Consider the following 26,694-nt stretch of genomic DNA (forward strand, 5'->3'; position numbering starts at 1 on the left):
TCTAGTCTTAAATGTTACAATTTTTCAAATTTAATTTCTGGAAATCATGGGAAAGGGAAAAATGGATAAATTCCAGATGGTAAACTGGAAAATTTCTTCACTGGGGAATTTTGGGAGTTTATGTTTCTACATAAATTAAACTCAGAGTTGAAGCATGAGGTTAGGTCAAGTTTGTGCAGCATAGCAGCTGATGATTCTTGCTTCCATCTCTAAGCAGAGGCCACTAGGGGCTGAGCAGCGTTAGTGGGTCACTTCATCTTCACTACTCCTTAGGGTTATACTAACTTTTTAGTTTGACTTTGAATTCAGTGATGGAAGAGAATGGTTCCCATGTCTGGGACAGTCTTGTCTGTTTGGTGTTATTTTTTCCCTTTTTTCTTTTCATGTTGTGACTTCTGATGACCTTATCTGGCCTGGACAAGCCTTCGCCACAGGCTCATGTGGTTTAGTTTCTACTCAGGAGTTTGAATCCAGAAGTGGAGGTTGTTCCTAGTTGAATGAAAGTTGTCAGTTACCCCAAGAAAGCTTTCCCTAACCATCCCTTCTGCAAATATCCAATCAGGTTTTTAATCCAGTGAAGAAATATTAACAAAATAAATAAATGATTAATCCAAGTTGGAATGAAGGTGTTGTGGAATAAGATGGCTCAGAATTTTGTAGGAGTATTGTTGAAAAGGATATGGGAGGAATTAGGAAGAGATGAAATCAAAGTTGGATATATAATCAAAATAAATGTGTATAGATTTGCAATTATTATTTTGCTTCTAAATAAGTTATTTAGAATAAAAGTTAAAGGTTGCAGCAACTTTATATATTATTTTTCTTCACATTTTTATGTTTCTTTGTTTCTGTCATATACAGATATACACACATGCACGCACATAAAGAGAGGGAGAGGGAGAGGGGGAGAGAGAGATAGAGATAGAGATAGTGAGAGATAGAGAGAGAGAGAGAGAGAGAGAGAGAGAGAGAGAGAGAGAGAGAGAGAGAGAGAGGAAGAAGAAAAAGAAGGAAAAGGAGGATGAGGAACAGGAGGAGGGAGAGATATTAGGGAAGAGACCAAGGAATCATGTGTAATTTACTCCTGTGTATACTAGTGCTTGACACACAAGATGTAGATTTAGGATCTATTTGAATATGTAGGTTAATGAAATAGACCATGATAGTATATTTACATCAAAGTCAATTTTTACCATATTTACTTATTTCCTGTTGCTTCATTGGAAAAGGCTTTAAGTAGTTTCTCAGTTCCTCAGTTTGTATGGCTGTTATATATACCTTGCTAAAGGTAACTGCTAAATGGTCAAATACTTTTATTTATTTGCACAGAAAGCCATTTAGATATTGTGAAAGTCGGTTTTAAGTTCTTTCTTCTTGTTTATTTTTCTTTTTGAAATAGAAACAAACCCTAGCTAACATTTTTTGTGGTTAGCTTTTGAAAAAAATTTCTTTAAGCTTCTTTTATAATTAAAGGGTGGCAACTAGATAAGAATTTGTATATTTCTGAAGGTAGAGGAGAATAACGGTGGTCTGGCATGTTTTGTGGAAATATCATTTACATAATGGTGATGCAATGGGCATGTTTTTAATGTCATTTATGGTATGCTTTTAGAACCTAAAATACTAGTGACTAGTTTATGGTATTATGTCCAAATCCAGCAGGTCATGTAACCCTTTGTGGTGGTTTCAATAATAATGGCTCCCATAGGCTCATATATTTGAATAGTTAGTCATCAGAGAGGGGAGCTGTTTAAAAGGATTAGAAGGATTTGGTTGTATGGCCTTGTTGGAGGAAGTGTGTCACTTGAGGTAGGCTTTGAGCTTTCAACAGCCCAAGCCAGGCCCGGTCTCTGTCTCTCTGTCAGGATGTATATCAGGATGTATGTCTCAGCCACATCTCCAGCACCATGTGTACCACCATGTTCCTTGCCATTATAATGGACTAGATCTTTGAAACTGTAAGCAAGCCCCAGTTAAGCACTTCCTTTTGTAAGAGTTGCCTTGGCCATGGTGTCTCTTCACAGCAATAGAACACTAAGACAACCTTCAATATGATTACTTTGATGTGCAGTAAACTTTGTTTCCAAAACAATTGTTATCACTCTAGCTTCTCTGTATAGTAAGATTTCCAAAGATAAAGAAAAAGATGAAACTAGTGAAATGATTTGAAAGATCCGGAAGTTGTTTGTATTTGATCCTAACTGAATGTTGCTAGGGATTCTGTGAATGAATAGGTTTGAATTTATTGCAGATTTTGTGCAACTCAATATTTTCTTGGGCTCTTCCTCAGTACAACCTAGTGGTAGCTTTCAGCTTTGTGCATGTTCTAGAATAATACACTGTTCTCATTTGCTTTCACTGTAGGCACTGAAGAAACAAGAAACTAAAGCGGATGAGAATGAGGACGTAATAAAAAAAAAGCTGCGACAAACTGAAACCGAGAAGAGCCAAGTAAGACCTTGGAAGTTATCCTTTGATCAGAATGGTCGTTGGTGGTCTTTGATACTTGTTGAGCACTGTGAAAGTGTCCCTGAGATCATTTACTGGAACACAGTGGTGCTTTCATGCCGTGAAGGGAGGTGGCTTATGATTCTATCTTCACTCTTGATAGCACACTCAGGTTGTTTATTCCCACATCATCTTGGACCTCTCTACTTTCTGAGAGGTGAATATTCCTATTTCCATGCTGGAGAACACTGAAAAACTTAACTTTTGCAGGCTAGTTAGGAAAGATCTACTGTGTACTGGTAAGACATTTTGTATGCATTCATTTTCTTTGTAATATATAGGTATAGTTAGCAGCTCAGATTTGAAAATACTGTGTGTCTCATCACTGTTATATTGCTGTGAAAAGACACAATGACCAAGGCAACTTTTATCAAAGAAAGCTTTTTATTTGGGACTTGTTTATAGTTTTAGATGTTTAGTCCATTATCATCCTGGCAGAGAGCATGGCAGCGTGCACGTAGGTGCTGTAGCTGTAGCTGTGGCTTTAGCTGTAGCTTTAGCTGTAGCTGTAGCTTTAGCTGTAGCTGTAGCTGTAGCTGTAGCTGAGAGTTCTACTGCCTGATCTGTAGGCAGAGAGTGTGACTTTAGCATGGGATTTTGAATTCTCAAAGTCTGTCCCCAATGACATACTTCTTCTGAAAAGGCTGTGCCTATTCCAGCAGGGCTGCACCTCCTAATCCTAATCCTTTCAAACAGTTCCATTCCCTGGCAGCTATGCATGTAAATATATATGTTTAAGGGAGCCATTCTTATTCAAAGCACCATAACCCGAATTCTCATTAGATGCTAAGGACCTTTGATAGATATCATATTTATGTGATAGATACACTGAACCCACTGCCTTAGCTCTAAAAGACAATTCAGTGCCCAAGTAACCTCTTAGTTTTAAGGCTATACCCATGATTAGGAATGCCGGAAGAAAGTTTCTGCTATTAGCTTCATATCCCTTTTCTATGCTCACCTCCTGAAAGCTCTCACCATTCTCTGTAGACCTTATTCTTGCTTCCACATCACGTTTGTGTGAGGAAGGGTTTGTTGGTCCATTGGGTTTGCCCCTTGGGTGTTGCAACTGTTGATGTTAGAGTAAGTTTATGGCTAGTAGTAGCTTATTTGACTTCAAAGCTATTTCCACTGAAAGGTGATTTTTTTTCCTTCTTTATTTCATCATAGATTCAAGAGAACCATAATAATGTTTTTTTATAGTTCTGGTAGTACCACATATACTTTGCTTTTGTATATCTATTTTACTAGCTACATGTATAATTTTAAAGAACTATTATATAAATGGATAAAAGTTATTATGGTGACTGGAGAGGCAAATTAGAAAAGTGCCACACAAACACAAGGCCCCAAACTCATATTTGTAGTGTCTAAGTAAAAGCATAGCATGACAGTATACTCCAGTAATCCCAGTGTTGGAGATGTAGAGGCAGGAGGATCTTTCAAGTGGGTTGGCCAACCATTCTAGCGGAATGGAGAGTTGTAGGTTCATTGGCGATCTTGTCTCAAAAACAAGGTGGTAAGTGATTGAGTCAGATATATGATGATGACCTTTGATATTGACATGCATGTTTACAAGGCTACAAACACATGTACTCACACTTATGTATACACACATACACACACACACACACACACACACACACACACAGAACACAGTCCATTGAGAAATAATTATAGATTTATTTGATGTTTCAAAACAACATGTATAGAGAGTTTTTTTCTACATTTTTCTTAATTTCTATATAATTGCCATTGAATACTGAACCAGGAAATTGACAGTAGTCTAAGCCACAGTGGTTCTATAGACCCTCCTAGCTTTGTGTACATATGAACATGTTTAGCTATCTCTGTCTTCTGTAAATGCCTACTGCTTGTGTCCTGAGGCTCCTCCAGGCCTTTGCCATGCACACCCATTGTTCAATAGTTGTTAAAAGGTGGTAGCTTGTTTTAGCAAGATGATTATTTAAAATAATTTATATATTTAAGCCCTTAAAAACACCTTAATACAAGTTTTTGATATTATTTTATGTTTCAAAATATAAACAAGTATATCACATAAAAGCTCTAAATAAAAAAAGTTAAAAAATTATGTTCCATTTTATTGCATTCTTTGCCATGACGTAAGTAGGTAGATTATGAATTTTTAGGATATTTGCTCAGCTAACTATACTTTCTATGATATTTACCCAATGTCAATATTATTAATGAAAATTTCAATGTCCTTTTTGAATTTATAAGTTTAAAAAATATAGGAATACATTTGAATATCAGGAGTGTTAGAAATCATGCTAGATAAACTATACTTCGAATTATTAGATCACTGTGGGTTTTGTTCTAATTTAGTAAAGTTGACCATAATTGCCCAAGAAAACATTGTTTTAGAGTTTTGTTAACATTATAGATAACTGGATGGGGAATCATTGAAGATTGATAAAAATACCTATTTTAGAGAAGAATTGAGTATTGGGGTAGGCGTGGGGGCCTGAGATCGTAGCCGAGATGAAATGGATTAGGTCTCAGACATCTAGGAGTATTCACACAACCCCCTTTATGTTAGGCAATCAACATCATTTTAATGGAAGTTAAAGGTGTGTTCATGGTGAAATGCCATCCTATTCATTGTGAGTAGCTCCTGGAAACTATTTTGCTATTTTCTTCTTAAGTTGTGGCCCACTGGGCACATTTTATCCATTGGGCACAGTTATTTTATGCCTCATTTTACATGTTTTTATCTTGTTTAAACTGCAGCTGGAACACGAATTGGAGATCTCGCGCAGGCTGCTGAGTCAATCTGAAGGCACTAGAGAAACGCTTTTGCATCAGGTGAGTCTATCAACCCAAGACAGTCTGCTGTTTCATTAAATGTGGATTGAGTCTTGTTCTGGAATTTTTCTCCTTAGGGCATGTGTGTTAGCACAGAATGCAGATATGAAGATTCAGAGAGCTCGCAGAAAAGCCAGACCCAGTTCCCACTGTGACAATGTGTTTTGCTGACTGCTGCTCTGACTCTACTTATCTCTCTCAGCAGAACAGTGAACAAGTACACTGGATGTGTAAGATAAAACTTCCCGGGAGCTTAATTCTGTTCAAGGAGGCACTGGAGAATAAGGAGGAAGGCGAAAATAGATTGAACAGACCTTTGCATGTTTAGGTTACTTTGAATACATCACTGCCTTTGCTCCTGTTGTAAGGATGCTGCCTGGCTCCTTTTAGCCACAGATGAAGCTTACTTTCTAGGTATCGTGTTTTGTAGACCATTAACCCTAGTAGCAGTTGGGATCTTGTGATATCTAAAGTTGAGTAACTTTAAGTGGTCATCTTATGTACACTGGATAAGGGTGGATATGTTTCTAATTGCCCTACTCTCTGTGCTTACTAAATCAGAATGTGCCTCCTTCTGCTGGGTAATGAGATTTCATATCTCAGTTACATGGCATGCTCTGCAGGCCAGGGCGCCTGCTGTCATACGTGTTCAGAAGTTGCTCTGCATGCTCACAGTGGTATTGGAAAGGCACTTGCTTTGCAGAGCCTTTAAACACATTTATTGACTTTGTTCTTCAGTCAGTTGTCACGAGGCACTCATATGAGCAGAATTCACAGTTTGTCTTATGGATCTTGGTACGTAATTCCATGTTGATTTTTTATATTTTAAAGTGCCAATTTGTAATCTTTAATGTCAGTTTTTGATGTAGGTTGTCATTGTGACTTTGTTTTTCCATTCCTAACTGGATTATGTTTATTAGTGATGCATATGTTATATGGTAGAAAATTTGCCAGCCTCTCAGTATATATGTCAAAATGAGTAAGGCAGCCCATGACTTCAGAAACTTACGATTTCATGGTCTACTGCTTTCCTGAGGTCTATTTTGGTATCATAAAATGCTAAGTCATGATTCCCTCATTTGAGTGTAATCACCAGCATAGCACGTGTCTGTGCAAGAAAACAAGTGAATGATAAGAAAATAGATAAGTGCTGAGGAGTAGTAACAGAGTGAACTGAGGTCAAATCCAGATATGTTTGAGCCAGATGTGCTGGGACATGGCTACAATCCCAGGACTCAGGAGGCTGAGGCAGGAAGGATTGCTGTAAGAAGCTAACCTGTGATATATAAGAAAAGGCTGTCTGAAAAAACCAATTCAAAAGAATTAAAATGTAGTTAGATTCATGTCTTATTTCGTGTTCTGTTTCTGTGCAGAGACACCATGAGCATGGTAAGTCCTATAAAGGAAAATGTTTAGTTGGTTATTGCTTACATTTTTCAGTGGTTTAGTCCATTGTCATCATGATTGAGAGTATGACAGCATGTAGGCAGACATGGTGCTGGAGAAGTTGCTGAGAGCTCTATGAACAGATCATGGGGCAACAGGAAGAGAGAGACTCCAGGTTTGGCTTGAGCATTTTAAACCTCCAAGCCTACCCTAATGACTTACTTCCTCTAACAAGACCACACCTACCCCAACAAGACCACACCTCCTTATACCACTCTCTAAGTCCTAGTCTATGAGCCTGTGGGAACCATTCTTATTCAAAGCACCACAACTGTGCTGATGCTCAGTGGTAGCTCTCTTGCCTCCTTCTAAAAGGTTCTGGGTAAATTCTCAGAACTAGAGAGGGAAAACTAAGAGGTGTTGAAGTCTTTTGTTACTGTGGACCCAGAGAAGGGAAAGACATTCCTTGTGAAAGGCATGGAAGAGTGAAAAAACATGGGGTGTAAGCCTGCTCTACTGTGTGTGGGACCACTGGGGCATTCATCTGGTTTTATTGTACTACAGTAGTCCATTAGAAGTGGATGTTTGCCCCCAGGACACAGTTTATAGTAACTGTGAGTTCATTTGTTTCCTGCTTTTGAATGATTATATCAGTTTAATTTTTGACTTACTCTTAGGTGGAAGAGTTGCGTACACAACTTATCAAAGCAGAAGGTGACCAAAGGGGTTTACAGCATCAAGTATCTTGCATTTCTAAGCAATCATCAAGCCACCAGGATGATCAAGGCGATGACCGGAGGTTTAGAAGAGGTATGGCCTGGATGCTGGGTGTGGCTTCCCATCCCTAGAGGTGCACTCTTAAGTCATGCTTAATTCATCTTTTCAAATTTCTTAATCATCTACAAGGTTTTCCAACAAGTTGGCCATATTCTAGAATCTAATTTGAATATCTCTCCTGCTTGAAGAGACACTACATTGTCTCTTCCCAAGTTTCCCAATTTCATTGTCAGACCTGCTTGTCTCATGGGTGTTGTCTAAGAAAGACCATCCAAAGGCTGTAGTGAAGTTTTAACTTTTCTATTCTTTTTCTTATCCTGTGTGTCTTTGGAATTAAGATGTAAATGCACCTTTATTTTATCACGTTCTTTTCCCCCTAATTTTTAACATATAAACAATAATGTTAGGCTCTTGGGGGCTGGAATCCAGGCTGAGCTTGGTTTTGTACTGATCACAGTCAAATGCAGACGCATCATTGGTGCTTCCCTCATTTCACCCTTCCTGGTTCTTAAGGCTCTTCCACTGACGTTCTTGCCCTTGAACCTTCCTGGTCTTCTACTTTGGCTATGCCTCTGCTCATGCTCAGTGTTCCAAAGTTGATTTTGCCTAGTGTTCTATTAACAGCTTTTTATAGTCAGTATTTCTCATGAAGAGCTATTTAATCCTAGGCTTTAGCTATCCCCTGCTAAGACCCACCCCTGGATCTGCTCCTCCTCGGTCTCCTGACATGAGCTGATCAGGTGGGGTTGGTTGTTGGTTCTTTCCACGAGTTCATCTACAGAATGTGCAGTCAGCAGGTTTACAACAGAATCATACTTTCTTCAAACCACAGTTTCCTAATGCCGCTGGAACTAAATGTTCCACTATTATGTAGATATAGGACTTCGCTTTCCCAATGTCTGTGAATGTGAAGTATCTTGCTCCTGTCTGGTGACATGGCCTTACCCAGAGCTTGTTTTAATGATGCTGCTTCAGAGTGCTCCGCCTCTAGGAGATGCTCGGGAAGCTGATAAACAGGGTGGTGCCTCGGAGGCCCTAGAGAAAGAGACTTTTGCTGTTTTCTGGGGTTTTACATTTTATATTATTTTTGTGTCTTCTTGGAATTCTTGATAATCTTGTATCAATGGTTGAAAAACCCGCAAAAGCTGTTGCTGCTGTCTGACAGATAGCATACTGCTATTACAGGTATATATTCCTGTAACTAAAATATTTAAATTTTGGAAACTATGTTGTCAGCTTTGGGAGGAAGTATCCTAATTTACATTGTTGAATAGGCTTTGTGCAGAAATTGACAGCCATAATGGCCTGGGAATTTTTTTTGTAAATGGTATTATATAAATAAGTTCTTGCTGAAATGATGTATTTCCTAAGTAAAAAGCAAAACAGACCCTTTTCTCCTTCCTATCTTGATTGATAGCTTCATTTCCCATTCTAGATACTTAAACCTAAAACACAAAGTAACACGTGAGACTGCTTCTTCTCTCCACTCATTAATCGGTCCCTACCTCCATTCTGCTATGTATCTGTTCCCATCTCTCTCATTTTCTTTTCTATTGTGAGAGAAGATCATCCTCTCCATGATCTAGGCCTTGCAGCTGTGATCATTTGCTGTATTTCTCTGGCTCTTGGGATTACAGACTCGTGTCACTACCTGGCTTGTGATAGCTCTCAAATCTGTCACGTCTTTTTCTCATTCCACTGCCCCAGCTCCGACATGTGTCAGATCATCTTCCTTCCTTGTAACTTGCCTTTCTGTGCCTGACTCCTCAGCACCCCCTCTCCTATACTGCTGCTCACCCTTCTAAGACAAGAGCTGTTCATTTTATTATCTTCACGAAAACTGTCTTCTACAGTATGTTGGATTCTTATCATATAAAGGGTATTATTTTACTCTTTGCACTTTATCTCCCTTCTTCATGGAAAGAAAGGTTCACCATTCAGTTCAGTGATTAAAGAAAATAAATCTCCCAGATTGGGCAGCCGGGAAGTTCAGATGCAGGGACTGAATGTGGTGGCAGCTTTGCTGCATAAAAACTCAGTGGGCGACATTGTGTGCTGAGAGAAGACTGCAGAGAACGAGAAGGCAAGGGCAAGTCCACAAATCCAGTGGTGGCTGGAGGAGGAGGAGAGACAGGAGGCAGAGGGTGAACAAGAGTGAATATGAGAGTCAACATGACAATGTACATCTACGCGAGGCAGCTAGCAGAGCACTTCCAACAAAGGCCACATAATAACTAACACAGCCCCACCAACCACCCAGGGCACCAACCACCCAGCAGAGTGGACTCTTAGGAGCTAGTCACTTTGCAAAGGTCCTACATTGTAACTGCATTGCAGTAGTCGGTTTTTAACACATCTTCCGCACACTTGAGCTTGTAATTAGCTGTCCTGTACTGTGTGCATCCTCCAGACAGCATGTATATAACAATCCTCTGGGGGTGTGAAGAGGGCATAATTTTTCTTTTCTTTTCTTAATGTTTTCAATACTCTAATCTTGTGAAACATTTTATTCTCTGTGATATACGTGTATGTATAATGTCTATCTACATTAGTATTTTATATTTAAAAATGTTGCTACATTCTGTATATGTGCATTCCAAGTATATAAATATTGTCAAAGTATATGATGCATATATACCTTTGTTCCTGTACATTTTATGCAATATGTGTTTAATAGTAGGTGGCCACACTGCATGTGTAATGAAAAGTGTACGCTATAGTCTTTGGGATAAATTTGAAGGCCCATGTCCCTGCAAACCATGGATTGCTCCTTGCTGCCTCTGCCTCTTCCTGTCCTTGTATTTGTTGCTTATTGGGTATGCTTCATACCAACCTACCTGAATACTGAACCCTGTTTTGTAGCCGGCACTTCACGTTGTTTTGCTACCCAGGTTAGCACTCCAATACCATTTCTTTCAACCTAGTGGTATTTGAATCTATTGTGAAAGTGCAGCTTAGTTCGCCATTCTTAGCTCACGGTGTCCGGTGTCCTTCCTATTGTCCTTTGCCAGGCTGTTCCTATGCTGTTGAAGAGCCAGCATGTTTTCTCTTTCAGGGTGAAGTTTTGAGCATTTTACTATTTTCCAAGGTGGAATATGTTTATAAACTGTTTACAAATCTGATTTGATCATATTTACTTTATTCCTTTTCTAGAAAGAAAATCATTGGAAAATGGTAGTGTTAAATTGTTAGTATATAATCAATTTCCTAATATTTTAGAGTAAAGGAAGCATTTTGTGTGTTTTTCCATTCTTGTAATGTAAACATTGACAATGGATTTTTAACTTATCCACTTTTATATGTGAAGAGCATAATAAAATGTTCTTTGTTTCATTGACCAAACAATTCGTGTTGAATTAAATAATAAAGGTATATTATTCAGTGTTTTAATTTGAGGTATAGCCTTCAGAATTAGTGACTAGGGAGAGTAGTCAGTTTTACAGAGTCTGAGAAGAATAGTATTGTTTATATGTAAGAACATTTCACTGGGTAAGTTTCTGTAGCATCACTATGTAGTAGCCTGGTTGACTTCAGTGCTTTTGTTTAAAAATAGTGTCCTGATATAAGTTGTAACTGAAATTGGGAAACACTGAAAATATTACTATGGCATAAAATAGCATGGTGTAGCTGCCTATGTAGATTTGAAAACTATATGTGACTTGATATTGGACTTGATTTTGCTGAGGGCTGAGGAGTGATAACTAAATGGTGCTCACGAATGTGTGGGGACTATGAGGCATGCGATGACAGACTGCAGAGATCCGCAACCTGCTAAGGGGACGACTTCAGCTAGGGCATTAGACACAAAGTTAGCGATGACTGTTACCAAGCACACTTTCCGGAGAGTAACCACGTAGCCTTACATTTACCTCTCAAGGAGTGGAGCGGGAGAAGCACAGTCTGGAGAAGCAGATGGCCGATCTGCGAGTGCAGCTGAACTTCAACTCCATGGCTTCCGAGTTAGAGGAAGTGAAGCGGTGCATGGAGCGGAAAGACCAGGAGAAAGCCACTCTGGCAGCCCAGATCCAGGTGACAGCCGCCTTTAGTCTCCATTAGAAATGCAGTTTTAATTTGATTCGCTAGAATTGCTTAAAGATATCTTAACAGATAATTGTATTATTTTGAGTGCTAGTTTTGGAGGTAAATAATATTAAATTAAGCTAACGACTAATTGACTCCTATTCCCCCACCTCCAACCCCCTTAGAACTTGGGTTTTCTTTTGGGACTCTGAAACAAGGTCTCTTATTGGTTTTCTTCATTATTTCATAGTGAAAGCCTTTCCTCTTTTTAAACTGGAAGTTGCTCTTGGTCCTGTACTCAGAAAGGGGTTCTTCTCTGAGGTGGCAGTGGTTTATTTGGGGGCTGAATGTGGCAGACGGCAGAGTGAGAAGAGCCAAGTAATATCTCTTCCTTGGGATGCTTCTGAGTCCCGTATCTGTAGCTGTTTGCCTGAGGTAGGTTGCATTGCGATGCCTCTAGGAACGGTGCTTATGGGTGCTTATGAATATGGGGTAACCATGAAGGAGGCAAGAGCGGGCAGCTGCCATTTCCCATGTCTTTTATCTAGCGTAGAGGAGGTAATTATCAGAATATATTAAAAATCAAAGAAAAAGACCTCATGAAAGGAAATAACTTAATTCTAATTATAATTATGCAAATTAGATCAAACGTAGATGGCAAGTAGATATGTATCAGCTCTCCCCCTGCATCTGTTTATTAGTGCAGTTGTCTTCTAATAAGTTGCCACATTTGATGAGCTTCCATAATTATAATGATAGGTAGAAAATTGATGCTCCCAGCTCGTAACTTCATATAACCCAGAGGAAGTCCTGAATGGTTCTTCAGTCTGAGTTTCTCTTTTATCTTATCAGCATGTCACTAAAAATACTTTTTGGATTTGGTTCAGGGTTTAGATCACAGAGATAGGAAAGAAATATTGGCATACTCTTTTCAACACTTTCTAGACATTTAATAAATACCAGAAATAGCTTGTGTGCAACAATATGACTTCTAAAATTTGCTTCCCAGGTGTGAGTGCTAGTGTGGCCCCTGATGCTGGTGACAAAAGTACCAGCATTGGGTTGTTGAGCAGAAGTAGGGCTAAAATAGAACACAGCAAACACAACAAATAACAAGGATCCCAGGGAAAAAGTGACAGAACCCCACTGGTTGTTCTTGCCCACATCCTGGTCCTTGTTCCTTCTTCTCACTTCCCTGGTTACTTCCTTATATTCTTATGGAAATTGGATGGTGTGTAGGAAGTCCTGCAGCTCGTGGGCATTTAAAAATGGTTGATAGCAGTTTACTCATGGTCTCAAGGTGCCAGCCAGCCTTTCTCTGTTTCCGATTTAGTAGTAATTCATGGGGGTGATTTTCACACAGGTCAGGCTGGGTGCAGAGGGTTTGGTTTGCAAAGCAGCTGGAGAGAGGCTTCAGCTCACACACCCAGTGCAATCTTTGTCTTTCCTGAGCTCTTGAAACAGTTTCCCTCCTAGGGACCTTTAAGAAGACCCTGCAAAAGTAGTATTCCTCTCCAGGAAAATAGTTCTACTTCTCAGCTTTCTGCTTCTCTGCTGCCCTCTACTGCCCTACTTTGGAGACATGGTCTTTGTGGACCAGAGTGGCCTTAGATTCACTCCGTAGCCCAGGCTGGCCCCACCCACAGTTGCTGTAGCCATCCTAGTGCTGGGATTATAAGACATATTTAACCTTTAACAATCAAGTGACTTAAATTTTTCTAACAGTTGATTTGGATTTCACAATACTTATGATTATGTGGTTTTCATACCTTGTGCTCTGTTCTCAGAGTGATGTCTAATACTGCTTTGTGAGAAAGAAAGGTTGGTGATCACCGAGTTGGAGTTGCTGACAGTTGAGACTACCTCTGAAGTACAGTCAAATGCCATGCAGTTCCTCCTGCACCTTTACAAAGTGTTAGATAATTTGAAACTGTTGAGCTCTTGTTGCCTTATGCGCTTTATAACCAAATGACAGTTGACCTCCTTTAATTGCTGGTGTGTGTGTGTGTGTGTGTGTGTGTGGGTGCATGCGTGTGTGCGTGCGTGTATGCATGCACACGAGTGTGTAACAATAGAAGAAAAACAGCATACCAACTTGAGAATAGGGCAATGGAACAAGTTTGGGTGAGGGTGTGGGAGGGGCTTGAAGAAGCATGAGGGGGAGGGAAAGTGATATAATTCTGTTTCAGTTAAGAACATATTGAAAAAACAAAATTATTTACTTCTGTGTTTACTTATTTACTGTGTGTATATCTACAGGTGCACATACCACAAAGTATATGGAGGTCAGAGGACAACTTGGAACAACCAATTGTTTCTACCATGTGGTCCCAGGGTGATCTCAAGTTGTTAGGCTTGGTGGCAAGCCCCTTTACACAGCCGCTGAGTCACCGTGCTGGTCCTCCACTGTATTCTAGAGGCAGATCTCTCTCTGTTCTTGAAGCTCTATGATTTAGCTAGGCTGGCCAGTGATCCTCTGGGGGTTACCTGTTCTTATCCCTTCCACCTTTACCAGCCCTGGGTTGCAAAAATGTAATAATACCTGGCTTTTACTTGGGTTTTGAGATTGAACTTAGGTCTTGATACTTGCACAGCTGGCGTTTCTCTTCTTGGCCAGACATTTCTCTTATTTTAAAAATATCAAATACATTAGACAAACAATGGGCAAAAAAGATGTACAAAATGAGATAATTATCCAAACCCAAGAATGTGTCTGTGAGATTATGGTCTTAGGGTTTGTTTAATCCTTGATGCCTATTCCCTTTAACCACGATTCTCTTATAGCTCTGTGGAATCTCATATAATCTACAAATTCAATGCAATCCTCATCAAAATTCCAAATCAATTCTTCTTAGAGCTAGAAAGACCAATCTGCAAATTCATTTGGAATAACAAAAAACCCAGGATAGTAAAAACTATTCTCCACAACAAAAGATCTCCTGGGGAAATCATCATTCCTGACCTCAAGCTCTACTATAGAGCAATTGTGATAAAAACTGTTTGGTATTGGTACAGAGAAAGGAAGATCAATGGAGTAGAATTGAAGACCCAGAAATGAACCCACACACCTACAGTCACTTGATATTTGACAAAGGAGCTAAAAACATTCAGTGGAAAAAAGAGCATTTTAAACAAATGGTGCTGGATCAACTGCATTCAGAAAAATGCAAATCAATCCATTCTTATATCCTTGTATAACACTCAAGTCCAAGTGGATCAAGGACCGTCACATAAAACCAGACACACTGAAGCTTATAGAGGAGAAAGTGGGGAAGAACCTTGAACACATGGGCAGGGGGGAAAATTCCTGAATAGAACACCAATGGCTTATGTTCTAAGAACAAGAATCAACAAATGGGACCTCATAAAACTGCAAAGCTTCTGTAAGGCAAAGGACACTGTTAATAGGACAAAATGGCAACCAACAGAGTGGGAAAAGATCTTTACCAGTCCTACATCTGATAGAGGGCTAATATCCAATGTATACAAAGAACTCAAGAAGTTAGACTCTAGAGAGTCAAATAGCCCTATTAAAAATGGGGTACAGAGTTAAACAGAGAATTCTCAACTGAGGAAACTCGAATGGCTGTGAAGCACTTAAAGAAATGTTCAATATCCGTAGTTATCAGGGAAATACAAATCAAAACAACCCTGAGAGTCCCCCTCATACCAGTCAGAATGGCTAAAATCAAAAACTCAGGTGACAGCAGATGCTGTTGAGGATGTGGAGAAAGAGGAATACTCCTCCATTGCTGGTGGGATTGCAAGCTGGTACAACCACTCTGAAAATCAATTTGGCAGTTCCTCAGAAAATTAGACATAGTACTACCTGAGGTTCTAGCTATACTACTCCTACATATACCCAGAAGATGCTCCAACAGGTAATATGGACACATGCTCCACTATGTTCATAGCAGCCTTATTTATAATAGCCAGAAGCTGGAACAAACCCAGATGTCCTTCAACAGAGGAATGGATAGAGAAAATGTGGTATATTTACATAATGGAGTAGTACTAAGCTATTAAAAACAAAGAATTTATGAAATTCTTAGGCAAATGGATGGAACTAGAAAATATCATCCTGAGTGAGGTGAACCAATCACAAAAGAACACATATGGAATGCATTCACTGATAAGTGGATATTAGCCCAGAAGCTCAGAATACCATAGATACAATGCACAGATCACAGGAAGCTCAAGAAGGAAGACCAAAGTGTGGATGCTTTTGTTTTTCTGAGAAAGGGAAGAAAATACTCACAGGAGCAATTATGGAGATAAAGTGTAGGATAGAGACTGAAGGAAAGGCCATCCAGAGACTGTCCTACCTGGGGATAGTGTCATCACCAAACCCTGACACTGTTGTGGATGCCAAGAAATGCTTGCCAAAAGGAGCCTGTTATGGCTGTCTCCTGAGAGGTCCTGCCAGAACTTTACAAATACAGAGGCAGATGCTCACAGCCAACCATTGGACTGAGCACAGGGTCCCCAATGGAGGAGTTAGAGAAAGGACTAAAGGAGCTGAAGGGGTTTGCAATCTCATAGGAAGAACAGCAATATTAACCAATCAGAACCCCCAGAGCTCCCGGGGACTAAGCCATCAACCAAGGGGTACGCATGACTTCAGCTGCACTTTTAGCAGAGGAATGTCTTGTCAGGCATCAATGGAAGGAGAGGTTCCTTGGTCCCATGAATGCTCAATAGATGCCCAAGTGTAGGGGAATCGAGAGCGGGTAGGTGGGAGTGGGTTGGGTGGAGGAGCATCCTCATAGAAGCAGGGGGAGGGGGAATGGGATAGGAGTTTTCTGGGAGGTGTGAGGGGGACTGGGAAAGGCAATAACACTTGAAATGCAAATAAAGAATATAATCAATTAAAAAAAGTCTTAGGAGGTAACATTTTTTTTCTCTTAAAGTTCCCAAATGTTCATCCAATTTTTTTTTTTTTTTTGTCCTTATGTAAGTTCTCCCTGGTTCTGTGTATTTTTTGGGTAAGTTCTATCTTATACCTCGCCTCCCTAAGCTTTTTTGGAGTATTGAGACATAAGAGACAATCTCTCCAGTTTATAAGCCTTTTGTCCACATCACTAACACATATTAATTACTGTCTTTTCATTGTGTTACAATGATTAGGATATATTCCTTCTAAATTTCAAGGTAGGTCACAATAAGGTAGAAAAGGAGCATCAGGATTAAGCCAGCAGCCCTGTCACCCAGACAGAGTTGACTTTGGAGTTTTGATTTGTAAGACATCATGTCAGGATATTGTCTTGAGGTTGGCAAATGTGCGGTCTGTGCCCTGCAGTTAAAGTGGTCCCAGTCACTGTGCCATCTGCGGTGCAGCTCCGTAGCGAACAAGGTTCCAGGGCGCTGGCCCTTCCACTCCCGGAGCCTGAGTGCATTTTACAGGACTATTAGCAGGCTCTGCCTTTTTGTATCTTGAAATTTGAAACCAAAATACTCACCAGTCCAAGACAATGGAAGTATCTGTGTCTGAAGGGCTGTGTGTTCATGGCTACAACGAGGCTTCTCGCTCGGTCACCTCCCATCGGTCACCTCCCATTAGAGGACATTTCCATCTCCTTACTAGAGGAACCCCTTCCCCCTTCAGCTACACTTTCTGTTTCTTCTCTCATTGCCAGTCTTTTCTTTTTTTCATTTTTTATTGGTTATTTTATTTACATTTCAAATGTTATTCCCCTTCCCAGTTTCCCCTCTGCCAACCCCTGTCCCCTCCCTGCTCCCCCTGCTTCTCTGTGGGTGTTCCTCCACCGTCCACCCACTCCCGCCTTAGTGCCCTAGCATTCCCATCGCTTGCCTGCCTTTTCTTTTTCTTTTTTTTTTTCTTCAGAATTTTTAGAATTTATTGTTCAGACAAAATAATAGGCCAGTAGTCTCGGGAGAATCTCTAGGACCTGGGGCCACAGACTTGGGCTGAATTAGGTAAGACATCTTAACACTTGAAATCTATTCCACAGGGAAAGACACCCCCTACCCCCAGCAGTAGTTTACGAACAATTTTAGAGTAAATTTTCTTTGTTGTTGTTTTTAAGCCTTTTGAATGACTTCAGAGTTTTAAAATATAAATTATATATTTGTCATGTACTATATATTTTAAAGTATTTATCTGCAGAGCCGTGGCCTAACCAAGCTAATTAATGTATGTATTTTCACACATACTTCGCATTTATTCGAGTGAGAACACTTTCACTCAGCTCCCAGAGAACAGCAGATACCATTAGTGGCGGTCGCCATGATTCAGTATTCTACACACCTGTACGAACGGAACCCTGGAATGCAGTCCTACCCTCACAGCATTGGTTGTGACACAGTCTGTAGAGCCCATGGAAGGAAAGGGTGAACGTGTGTGTAAGGTCAACTGTCATAAATTCTCTGCTAGAGAAAAAAACTTTTAAAACCCAAGATTTTGTTTTTAAATGTTCAATATTTTAAAAAGACATGTCTTTCTTGCTCTTTCGTCACTGTTGACACGTCATCTCTGTAAGGATATGTGCCTGTGATACGCTCGGGGAGCAGCTGCGTGGCCTGTCCTTTCCAACCCTGTGTCACATGCCCTCACTCTGATGTGCATGGCCGTTTGTTGTGACATTTTGCTGTGCACAGGTTTTGCTGTAGGCTATTTAGCAGTATGCACTGATGTTATAATGCAAACCTGTCACGCACTGGGGGCTCCTGTGTGGGTGCAGGTTAGAACTCAGGTTTACTCGTGACCTCCCTATGTTCCTGCCACACAGTGCACTGACATGCATTAGTTACTCATCTAGCATTTGTTGGGGAAGGTAATTACAGAAAAATTTCTTAGTGATTATGAAAGCTAACATTTGTTGTTCAGCTCCCTCCCTCCCTCCCTCCCTCCCTCCCTCCCTCCCTTCCTTCCTTCCTTCCTTCCTTCCTTCCTTCCTTCCTTCTTTTTGTCTTGCTTGGTTGATTGTTTGCTTGCTTGCTATGGTTGTGTGTGTGTGTGTGTGTGTGTGTGTGTGAGAGAGAGAGAGAGAGAGAGAGAGAGAGGGAGAGGCACTTGTGTGGATATCTGTATGTACCCAGGCTAGCAGAGGATGTCAGATGTCCTGTTCTATCACTCTCTCCTTTATTCCCTTGAGAAAGGGTCAGTGACCCAGGAGCTGCACTAGAGGCCAGTAGGCCCCAGGGCCTGGCCTCCAGCTCTTGGGAGGGTGCTGGGACCTCACTTTGAGACCTCATGGCCCTACTTACTCAGCAGGTATTCAGAGCCACCTTTTTTTCCTTTTTTTTTTTAACTTAATTTATTCTTCATCTACATGTCAGATGTTATACCCTTTCCCGGTTTCCCCCTCCCCGAAAACCCCAACCCGTCCTCCCATCCTCTGCCTCCAAGAAGATGCCCCTTCACCCAACGCACTCCCACCTACTCCCCCTCAATTTCCCCACGTTGGGGTATCTATCGATACTTCAAAGGACCAAGGACCTCTCCTCCCAGTGATGCCTGTCAAGGCCTTCCTCTGCCACTCTTGGCTGGAACCATGTGTACCTCTTGATTATGGCTTAGTCCCTGGGAGCCCTGGGGTCTCTGGTTGGCTGACATCATCGTTCTTCCCATGGGGCTGTAAACCTCTTTAGGTCCTTTGGACCACCCTCCAACTCCTCCACTGGGGACCCCATGCCCAGATCAATGGTTGACTGCTAGCATCTGCCTCTGTATCTGTAAGGCTATGGCAGGGTCCCTCCAGAGACAACCATAACAGGCTCCTTCAATATGCCTTCTTGTCGTCCATAATAGTGTCAGGGTTTGGTGACTGTTTATAGGATGAATCTCTGACTGACTTTTCTTTCAGTCTCTGCTCCACACTTTGTCTCCATAATTGCTTCTATAAGTGTTTTGTTCCCTTTCTCAGGAGAACCAAAGCAGCCCCACTTTGGTCTTCCTTCTTCTTGAGCTTCCTGTGATCAGTGAACTGTAACTTAATTATTTTGAGCTTCTGGGCTAATATCCACTTGTCAGTGAGTGCATACCATGTGTGTTCTTTTGTGATTGGGTTACCTCGCTCAGGATGACACTTTCTAGTTCCATCCATTTGCCTAAGAATTTCATTAATTCATTGTTTGTATATGTATGTGTATGTGTATGTGTGTATATATATATATATATATATATATATATATATATATATACACCAGAATTTCTGTATCCATTCCTCTGTTGCAGGACATCTGGGTTCTTTCCAGCTTCTGGCTATTATAAATAAGGCTGCTATGAACATAGTGGAGCATGTGTCCTTATTACCTGTTGGAGCATCTTCTGGGTATATGCTCAGGAGTGGTATAGCTGGGTCCTTAGGTAGTACTATGTCTAATTTTCTGAGGAATTGCCAAACTGATTTCCAGAGTGGTTTTACCAGCCTGCAACCCCACCAACAATGGAGAAGTGTTCCTCTTTCTCCACATCCTCTCCAGCATCTGCTGTCACTGAGTTTTTGATTTTAGCTTTTGTGACTGGTGTGAGGGGGACTCTCAGGGTTGTTTTGAATTGCATTTCCCTGATAACTAAGGATGCTGAACATTTTTTTAGGTGCTTCAGAGTCATTGGGGTTTCTTCAGTTGAAAATTCCCTGTATAGCTCTGTACCCCACTTTTTAATAGAGTGATTTGACTCTCTGGAGTCTAACTTCTTGAGTTCTTTGTATACATTGGATATTAGCCCTCTATCTGATGTAGGGTTTGTAAAGATTTTTTTTCCCAAATTGTTGGTTGCCATTTTGTCCTATTGACAGTGTCCTTTGCCTTACAGAAGCTTTGCAGTTTTATGAGATCCCAGTTGTTGATTCTTGCTCTTAGAGCATAAGCCATTGGTGTTCTATTCAGGAAAATTTCCCCTGTGCCCATGTGTTCAAGGTTCTTCCCCACTTTCTCCTCTATAAGCTTCAGTGTTAACTGGTTTTATGTGGAGGTCAGAGCAACTTCTTAAAAGCACATTGGTTTCAGTAAGAACTGTCAACCTCTGGGGAAATCTTTCCTTGTCTAAATGTTGCATTACCTTTTGTTATTGATAGTATCTGTTAATAGTATTTGAAGCAATTGTTTTGTATTGGAGGAAAATTCAAACAGAAGGAAGCCATGCTTGAGTTTGTGTAATCTGTGCTTCCAATTTCCCCAAGAACTTAAATCTTTAATGCGTGGAAAATGCTGAGAGCAGTTCTCCTTTTTGCATACTCAGGTGGAGCCTCGTTAACCTTGATGGGTTATTTGTAGTCATAAGAATTCCAAGCACCTAATCAGTGATTCCCCCTGATTTAATCTCTGCCTCTGTCTTCCATTAACTTAAGTCTTCAAGAAAAAAATTTGACTTTTAAATTCAGCTAAGAACTTGAAAGAAAAACAAAAACAAAAACAGAAATGCCAAATCGAACCAAGCTGCTGAACATAACTTAGATGAAATGTTGAAGTTAATAATGGAGTAACAACTGACGTGACGATTCATAAGAAACACCCTGGGCCTGCAGTTCCAGAATTTACATTTAAGACAGAGAGGGTAGTAAAAACCCCACACCCCCAAACCCATGTTAGTATGCTAAAGACAGGAAGGCGGGTTCTTAGTAGAAGGCCTTCTTTGTCTTATGTGTCCTGTGCAGATCTGGAGGTCATTCTCAGTAGCAGGATGCTGGGAGACAGAAGCCTGAAAACCTTCATTATCCTGCATGTAATTTCCTGTTTAAATCTTGGTAGCCTTTTCCTAATCCAAAAGTATGGCACTATTTCTAATTTTTAATGTTCAGGATAGACTATTAAGAAAACATAGAGGTCAAACTTATTGACCATGGTGGGACTTAGTGTTCTTCTAACATTGTGGAAATTTGTTAAGTCAGTAAATGCTCTGTGTTCCTAAGAGTTTACACAAGGTATCTTTTGGCAGAGATATTTTATAAGTGAAAACTCAAGTCTAAGGCAGAACTCATAGCTCCTGGAGTGTTTAGTTCAAGTCCTACATCCTGCCTCCAATACGAAAAGCTACAGGTTTAAGAAGCCTTTAATATTTTCTGCACTCTTTCAGTGGCACGAAGTATTCTATAGTCAGAAAAGTTGAAGTGGGGGGATTTCTTAATTTTTTTGTTCAGGTATCCTTAATATTTAAAAAACTTGGAGGTATTTAATAAATAATTCAGGAATGAGAATATTTTCAAGCTTTCCTGAAAACATGCTAAGCCCTCATTTTAGAAACAAAGCAGACATATAAAAGGATAAGACTTGTGTCTGCATGTTGGGTTGTTATGTTTGTGTAAGTAACACATGGAAGAAATGCGGCAGTAAGCAGGGTCCAGAAATTGTGAAGTGTTGATAGCTTCATAGTAGTTATAGGCTGATTTAATGTCTACGGCAATTAGAAAGAGAAAATACAGCTTTGGACATAGTGGCTAGCCTTGGAAAGATGGGTAATCTGAAGCAAATGAGGTGCTGCTGTGGGGTGTAAGGCCCTGACTAGCACAGAGGTCACCAGGAGGTGTTTGCAGGCTTTCTAACATTCACATTTAGCTGCTCAGACATTACTCCTGCCATCTTTACTGTTATCTTATTCTTATTTTTAATTTGATAGCATATCATTTTAAGTGGCAATTTAAATTTTTTTATATGTTTGTTTCAGGAAGCTTTCTACAAGGGCATAAAACGAGACTAGATTAAACAAGACTAAAGCATTGGTTGCCCTGTTAATACTCTTTATAGTTTGCAAATAGTAAAATTATCTCTGTAAAAAATAAAGCTAAATTATATGTATTTATATATTTTATATGTTTATATATGTTTATATATTTATATATATTTATATATTTATACATATTTATATATTTATATATAATTTAGCTTTATTTTTATATATTTATATATATACTTACATATATATATATTTTTTTTTTGAAAATGGTATTTTAGATGCTGATAAATAACGTGGCTAACCAAACCATATGAAATGTTAGTGGTTTTCTTTTCTGAATCTATGAATGGGTTTAATTTGCCCTAATTTCCTTAGGTAAAGCCTTGGTTTGTATCAAATGTACATCCTCTTTTTTTTAAGTGGACTACTAATAATAGAATTATAGTCAGGCAAATTTGGTCAGCTCCATATTGAAAGTACCCTGCAGATACTTCCTTAACTGGTATAGTAGAGTTTTGCAGAAGAGATGGTAAGAATTTATATTAATTATTTCTTCAGTTACAATGAAAATATTTACCTGACTAAAAGTACCTTAACTGTGGAAGGCTCATTAAATAAATTATCAAAAGGAAGCATTTTGAGAAGGAAGGTATCACCTAATACATTAGAACCATTATTATTTATATGATTTGTCATACAGGGTCTGGCATTCACTCATCACAATCCAAAACACAAATACAAGAAAAGCAAACCAACTAGGAAATAGAAGTAGGCATATAGACTCTGGTATTTCAGAAATCAATTTGATGAAATATCATTATACCTTCATCCAAAAACATGGCTTCCATTTAGCCTTTTGAGTATAATAGCTGACTTGATATCTTTGATAAGTTCAACATCTGCACCCCCTCAAAGGCTATTTCTTTGTTCTTTTTCATTTATGTGCCACACCTTTATGTTTTTCAAAATGTTATAATTTTTGATGAAATGGGACTTTTTTGATGTGTATTATGCACTTCTGATTCACTCTCCATCCTTTTAAAAAATAATAAAGTGGATTGGATGGAACACTTCATTTAAGCCTATGTTTCTGTGCTGTGTGCTGTGTCTGATGCCACGTTTACATCATGTGATCACTTTATATTATCTGAGATAACTAAGCCTTTAGCTGGGATTTTTGACATACTGGTTTTCTGATCTCTTCATTAAACATCTGGCTCATCCAAATCTCTTGCTATCATATCTATTAAATTTTTGTCAGATTTAGTCTTAGCAGTCTTTCACCACAATGTACTGGGATATAGTGCATTATTCCATAATGGTGCCCTGCAATAGCATTTCAGGTTAGGTTTCATTGAGTTTCTCATTGCTAACATATGTTATGACGTTGGACATAATGTTCTTTACTTGTACTAAGTGATGTGTCCTAGACATCTTTGCAACTACGTCAATATTGGTGAGCTTTGGGTACATGCTTTACATGGATGCCTGTGTCGGTCTGCTACATGGCTCAGCAAAGTTGTACCAAGTTTGTTCTACCTCATTCACAAGGATCCCTAAACCAATCTGCTTAAAGCACAGAACAGTTTTTTTTTTTATGCAGAACTATTATTTTTTTTATTCGATATATTTACATTTCAAATGATTTCCCCTTTTCTGGATCCCCACTCCCCGAAAGCCCATAAGCCCTCTTCCCTCCCCCTGTTCCTCCATCTACTCCTTCCCACTTCCCTGTTCTGGTATTCCCCTACACTGCTGCCCTGAGTCTTTCCAGAATCAGGGGCCATTCCTCCGTTCTTTTGGACATCATTTAATATGTGGATTATGTCTTGGGTATTCAAAGTTTCTAGGCTAATATCCACTTATCAGTGAGTGAATACCATGACTGATCTTTTGAGACTGGGTTACCTCACTTAGTATGATGTTCTCCAGCTCCATCCATTTGTCTAAGAATTTTATGAATTCATTGTTTCTAATGGCTGAATAGTACTCCATTGTGTAAATATACCACATTTTTTGTATCCATTCCTCCGTTGAAGGACACCTGGGTTCTTTCCAGCTTCTGGCTATCATAAATAGGGCTGCTATGAACATAGTGGAGCATGTGTCCTTATTGCATGCTGGGGAATCCTCTGGGTATATGCCCAGGAGTAGTATAGCAATGCCCTCTGGCAGTGTCATGCCCAGATTTCTGAGGAACCTCCAGACTGATTTCCACAGTGTTTGTACCATCTTGCAGCCTCACCAGCAGTGGAGGAGTGTTCCTCTTTCTCCACATCCTCGCCAACACCTGCTGTCTCCTGAGTTTTTGACCTTAGCCATTCTGACTGGTATAAGGTATATTCTTTTGCTTTGGGATGAAAAGTTCTATATATATATCTGTTAAATCCAATTGGTTCAAAGCTTCAATTAGTTTCACTGTCTCTCTGTTTAGTTTCTGTTTTCCTGATCAGTCCATTGAGGAGAGTGGGGTGTCGAAGTCACCTGTGATTATTGTGTTAGGTGCAATGTGTACTTTGAGCTTTAGTAAAGTTTCTTTTATGAATGAGGGTGCCCTCGCATTTGGAGCATAGATGTTCAGGATTGAGAGTTCTTCTTGTTGGATTTTTCCTTTGACCAGCAAGAAATGTCCTTCCATGTCTCTTTTGATGACATTAGGTTGAAAGTCAATTTTATCTGATATTAGAATGGCTACTCCAGCTTGTTTCCTGAGACCATTTGCTTGTAGAATTGTCTTCCAGCCTTTTACTCTAAGGAAACACACCTCTTTTGAGGTGTGTTTCCTGTATGCAGCAAAATGCAGGATCTTGTTTACGTATCCAGTCTGTTAGTCTATGTCTTTTTATTGGGGAATTGCCCATTGATGTTAAGAGATATTAAGGAGTAGTGGTTATTACTTCCTATCATTTTTTATGTTAATTTTATACTTGTGTGGTTATCCTCTTTTGGGTTTGATGAAAGAAGTTGAATATCCTGATTTTTCCAGGGTATAGTTTCCCTCTTTGTAATGGTGTTTTCCCCCTATTATCCTTTGTAGGGCTGGGTTTGTGGAAAGACATTGTGTAAATTTAGTTTTGTCATGGAATATCTTGGTTTCTCCATCTATAGTGATTGAGAGTTTTGCTGGGTATTAGTAGTCTTGTCTGGCATTTGTGTTCTCTTAGAGTCTGCATGAGATCTGCCCAGGATCTTCTAGCTTTCATGGTCTCTGGTGAGAAATCTGGTGTAATTCTGATAGGTCTTCCTTTATATGTTACTTGCCCTTTTTCTCTTACTGCCCTAAGTATTCATTCTTTGTTTAGTACATTTGGGGTTTTGATTATTATGTGACAGGAAGTATTTCTGTTCTGGTCTAGTCTGTTTGGAGTTCTGTAGGCTTCTTGTATATTCACGGGCATGTCTCTCTTTAGGTTAGGGAAGTTTTCTTCCATAATTTTGTTGAAGATATTTGCTGGCCCTTTAAGTTGTAAATCTTCACTTTCATCAATGCCTGTAATCCTTAGGTTTGGCTTTCTCATTGTGTCCTGGATTTCCTGGATGTTTTGGCTTACAAGCTTTTTGCATTTAGCATTTTCTTTGACTGTTGTGTCCATGGTTTCTATGTTATCTTCGGCATCTGAGATTCTTTCTTCTATCTTGTATTCTGTTGTTGATATTTGCATCTATGGCCCCTGATTTCTTCCCAAGGTTTTCTATCTCCAAAGTTGTCTCCCTTTGTGATTTCTTAGTTGTTTCTATTTCTGTTTTTAGATCCCGGATGTTTCTGCTCAATTCCTGCACTTGTTTGTTTGTGTTTTCCTCTAATTCTTTGAGAGATTTTTGTGTTTCCTCCTTCTTGAATTCTGCCTGTTGATCAAAGTTCTCCTGTATTTCTTTAAGTGATTTTTGCATTTCCTCCTTACTGGCTACTAACTTATGACCCATATTCTCCTGAATTTCTTTAAGTGATTTTTGTGTTTCCCTTGTAAGGGCTTCTAGCTTTTGATCATTTTTCTCCTGAATTTCTTTAAGAGATTTATTTATGTCCTTCATGTGTTCTTCTAACAGCATCCTGACCAGTGATTTTTAATTCCAACTCTTGTTTTTCTGATGTGTTGGGGTATCCAGGAGTAGCTGTTGTTGGAGAATTGTATTCAGATGCTGCCATAATGCCTTGGTTTCTGTTAGTAATGTTCTTATGTTTGCCTTTAGCCATCTGGTTCTCACTGGTGTTAGATGGTCTTATTGTCACTGGCTGGTGCTTCAACCTCCTGTGGACCTTTTAGGTTATTTCTGAGACACTGGACGACTGGGTTTCCTCTGGCATAGATTGCTGATATGCTACCTTCCTCTTTTGTGCCTTTGGAACCCTGCTGAGTCTTGCCTCAAGCAATGTTATACTTGGGTTGTCTCAGTGGACTAGGTGTTCTCTGACTGCTCTGACATGGAGCAAAGATGGCAGCGGAGAGTTACTCCCTCTGTTGATCCTTACGTAGGCCCCTCCACTGACTGGCTGGCAGATGAACCGCCTATGTGCTCAGATCCTGGGTGCAGGCAGACCC

At 39.7% G+C, this 26,694-nt stretch overlaps 1 protein-coding gene across 1 annotated transcript in view; it reads left to right on the forward strand.

Moving 5' to 3' along the window:
- Positions 1-26,694, forward strand: part of Cep128 (centrosomal protein 128) — a 376,076-nt gene that overhangs the window by 79,086 nt on the left and 270,296 nt on the right. Inside the window, exons 11-14 of the mRNA XM_052186712.1 lie at positions 2,365-2,451; positions 5,260-5,334; positions 7,398-7,530; positions 11,375-11,526. Coding sequence (XP_052042672.1) covers positions 2,365-2,451; positions 5,260-5,334; positions 7,398-7,530; positions 11,375-11,526 — 447 coding nt within the window. The remainder of the gene's footprint in view (positions 1-2,364; positions 2,452-5,259; positions 5,335-7,397; positions 7,531-11,374; positions 11,527-26,694) is intronic.

This window comes from Apodemus sylvaticus, chromosome 6 (assembly GCF_947179515.1).
Source record: "Apodemus sylvaticus chromosome 6, mApoSyl1.1, whole genome shotgun sequence".
Lineage (NCBI taxonomy): Eukaryota > Metazoa > Chordata > Mammalia > Rodentia > Muridae > Apodemus > Apodemus sylvaticus.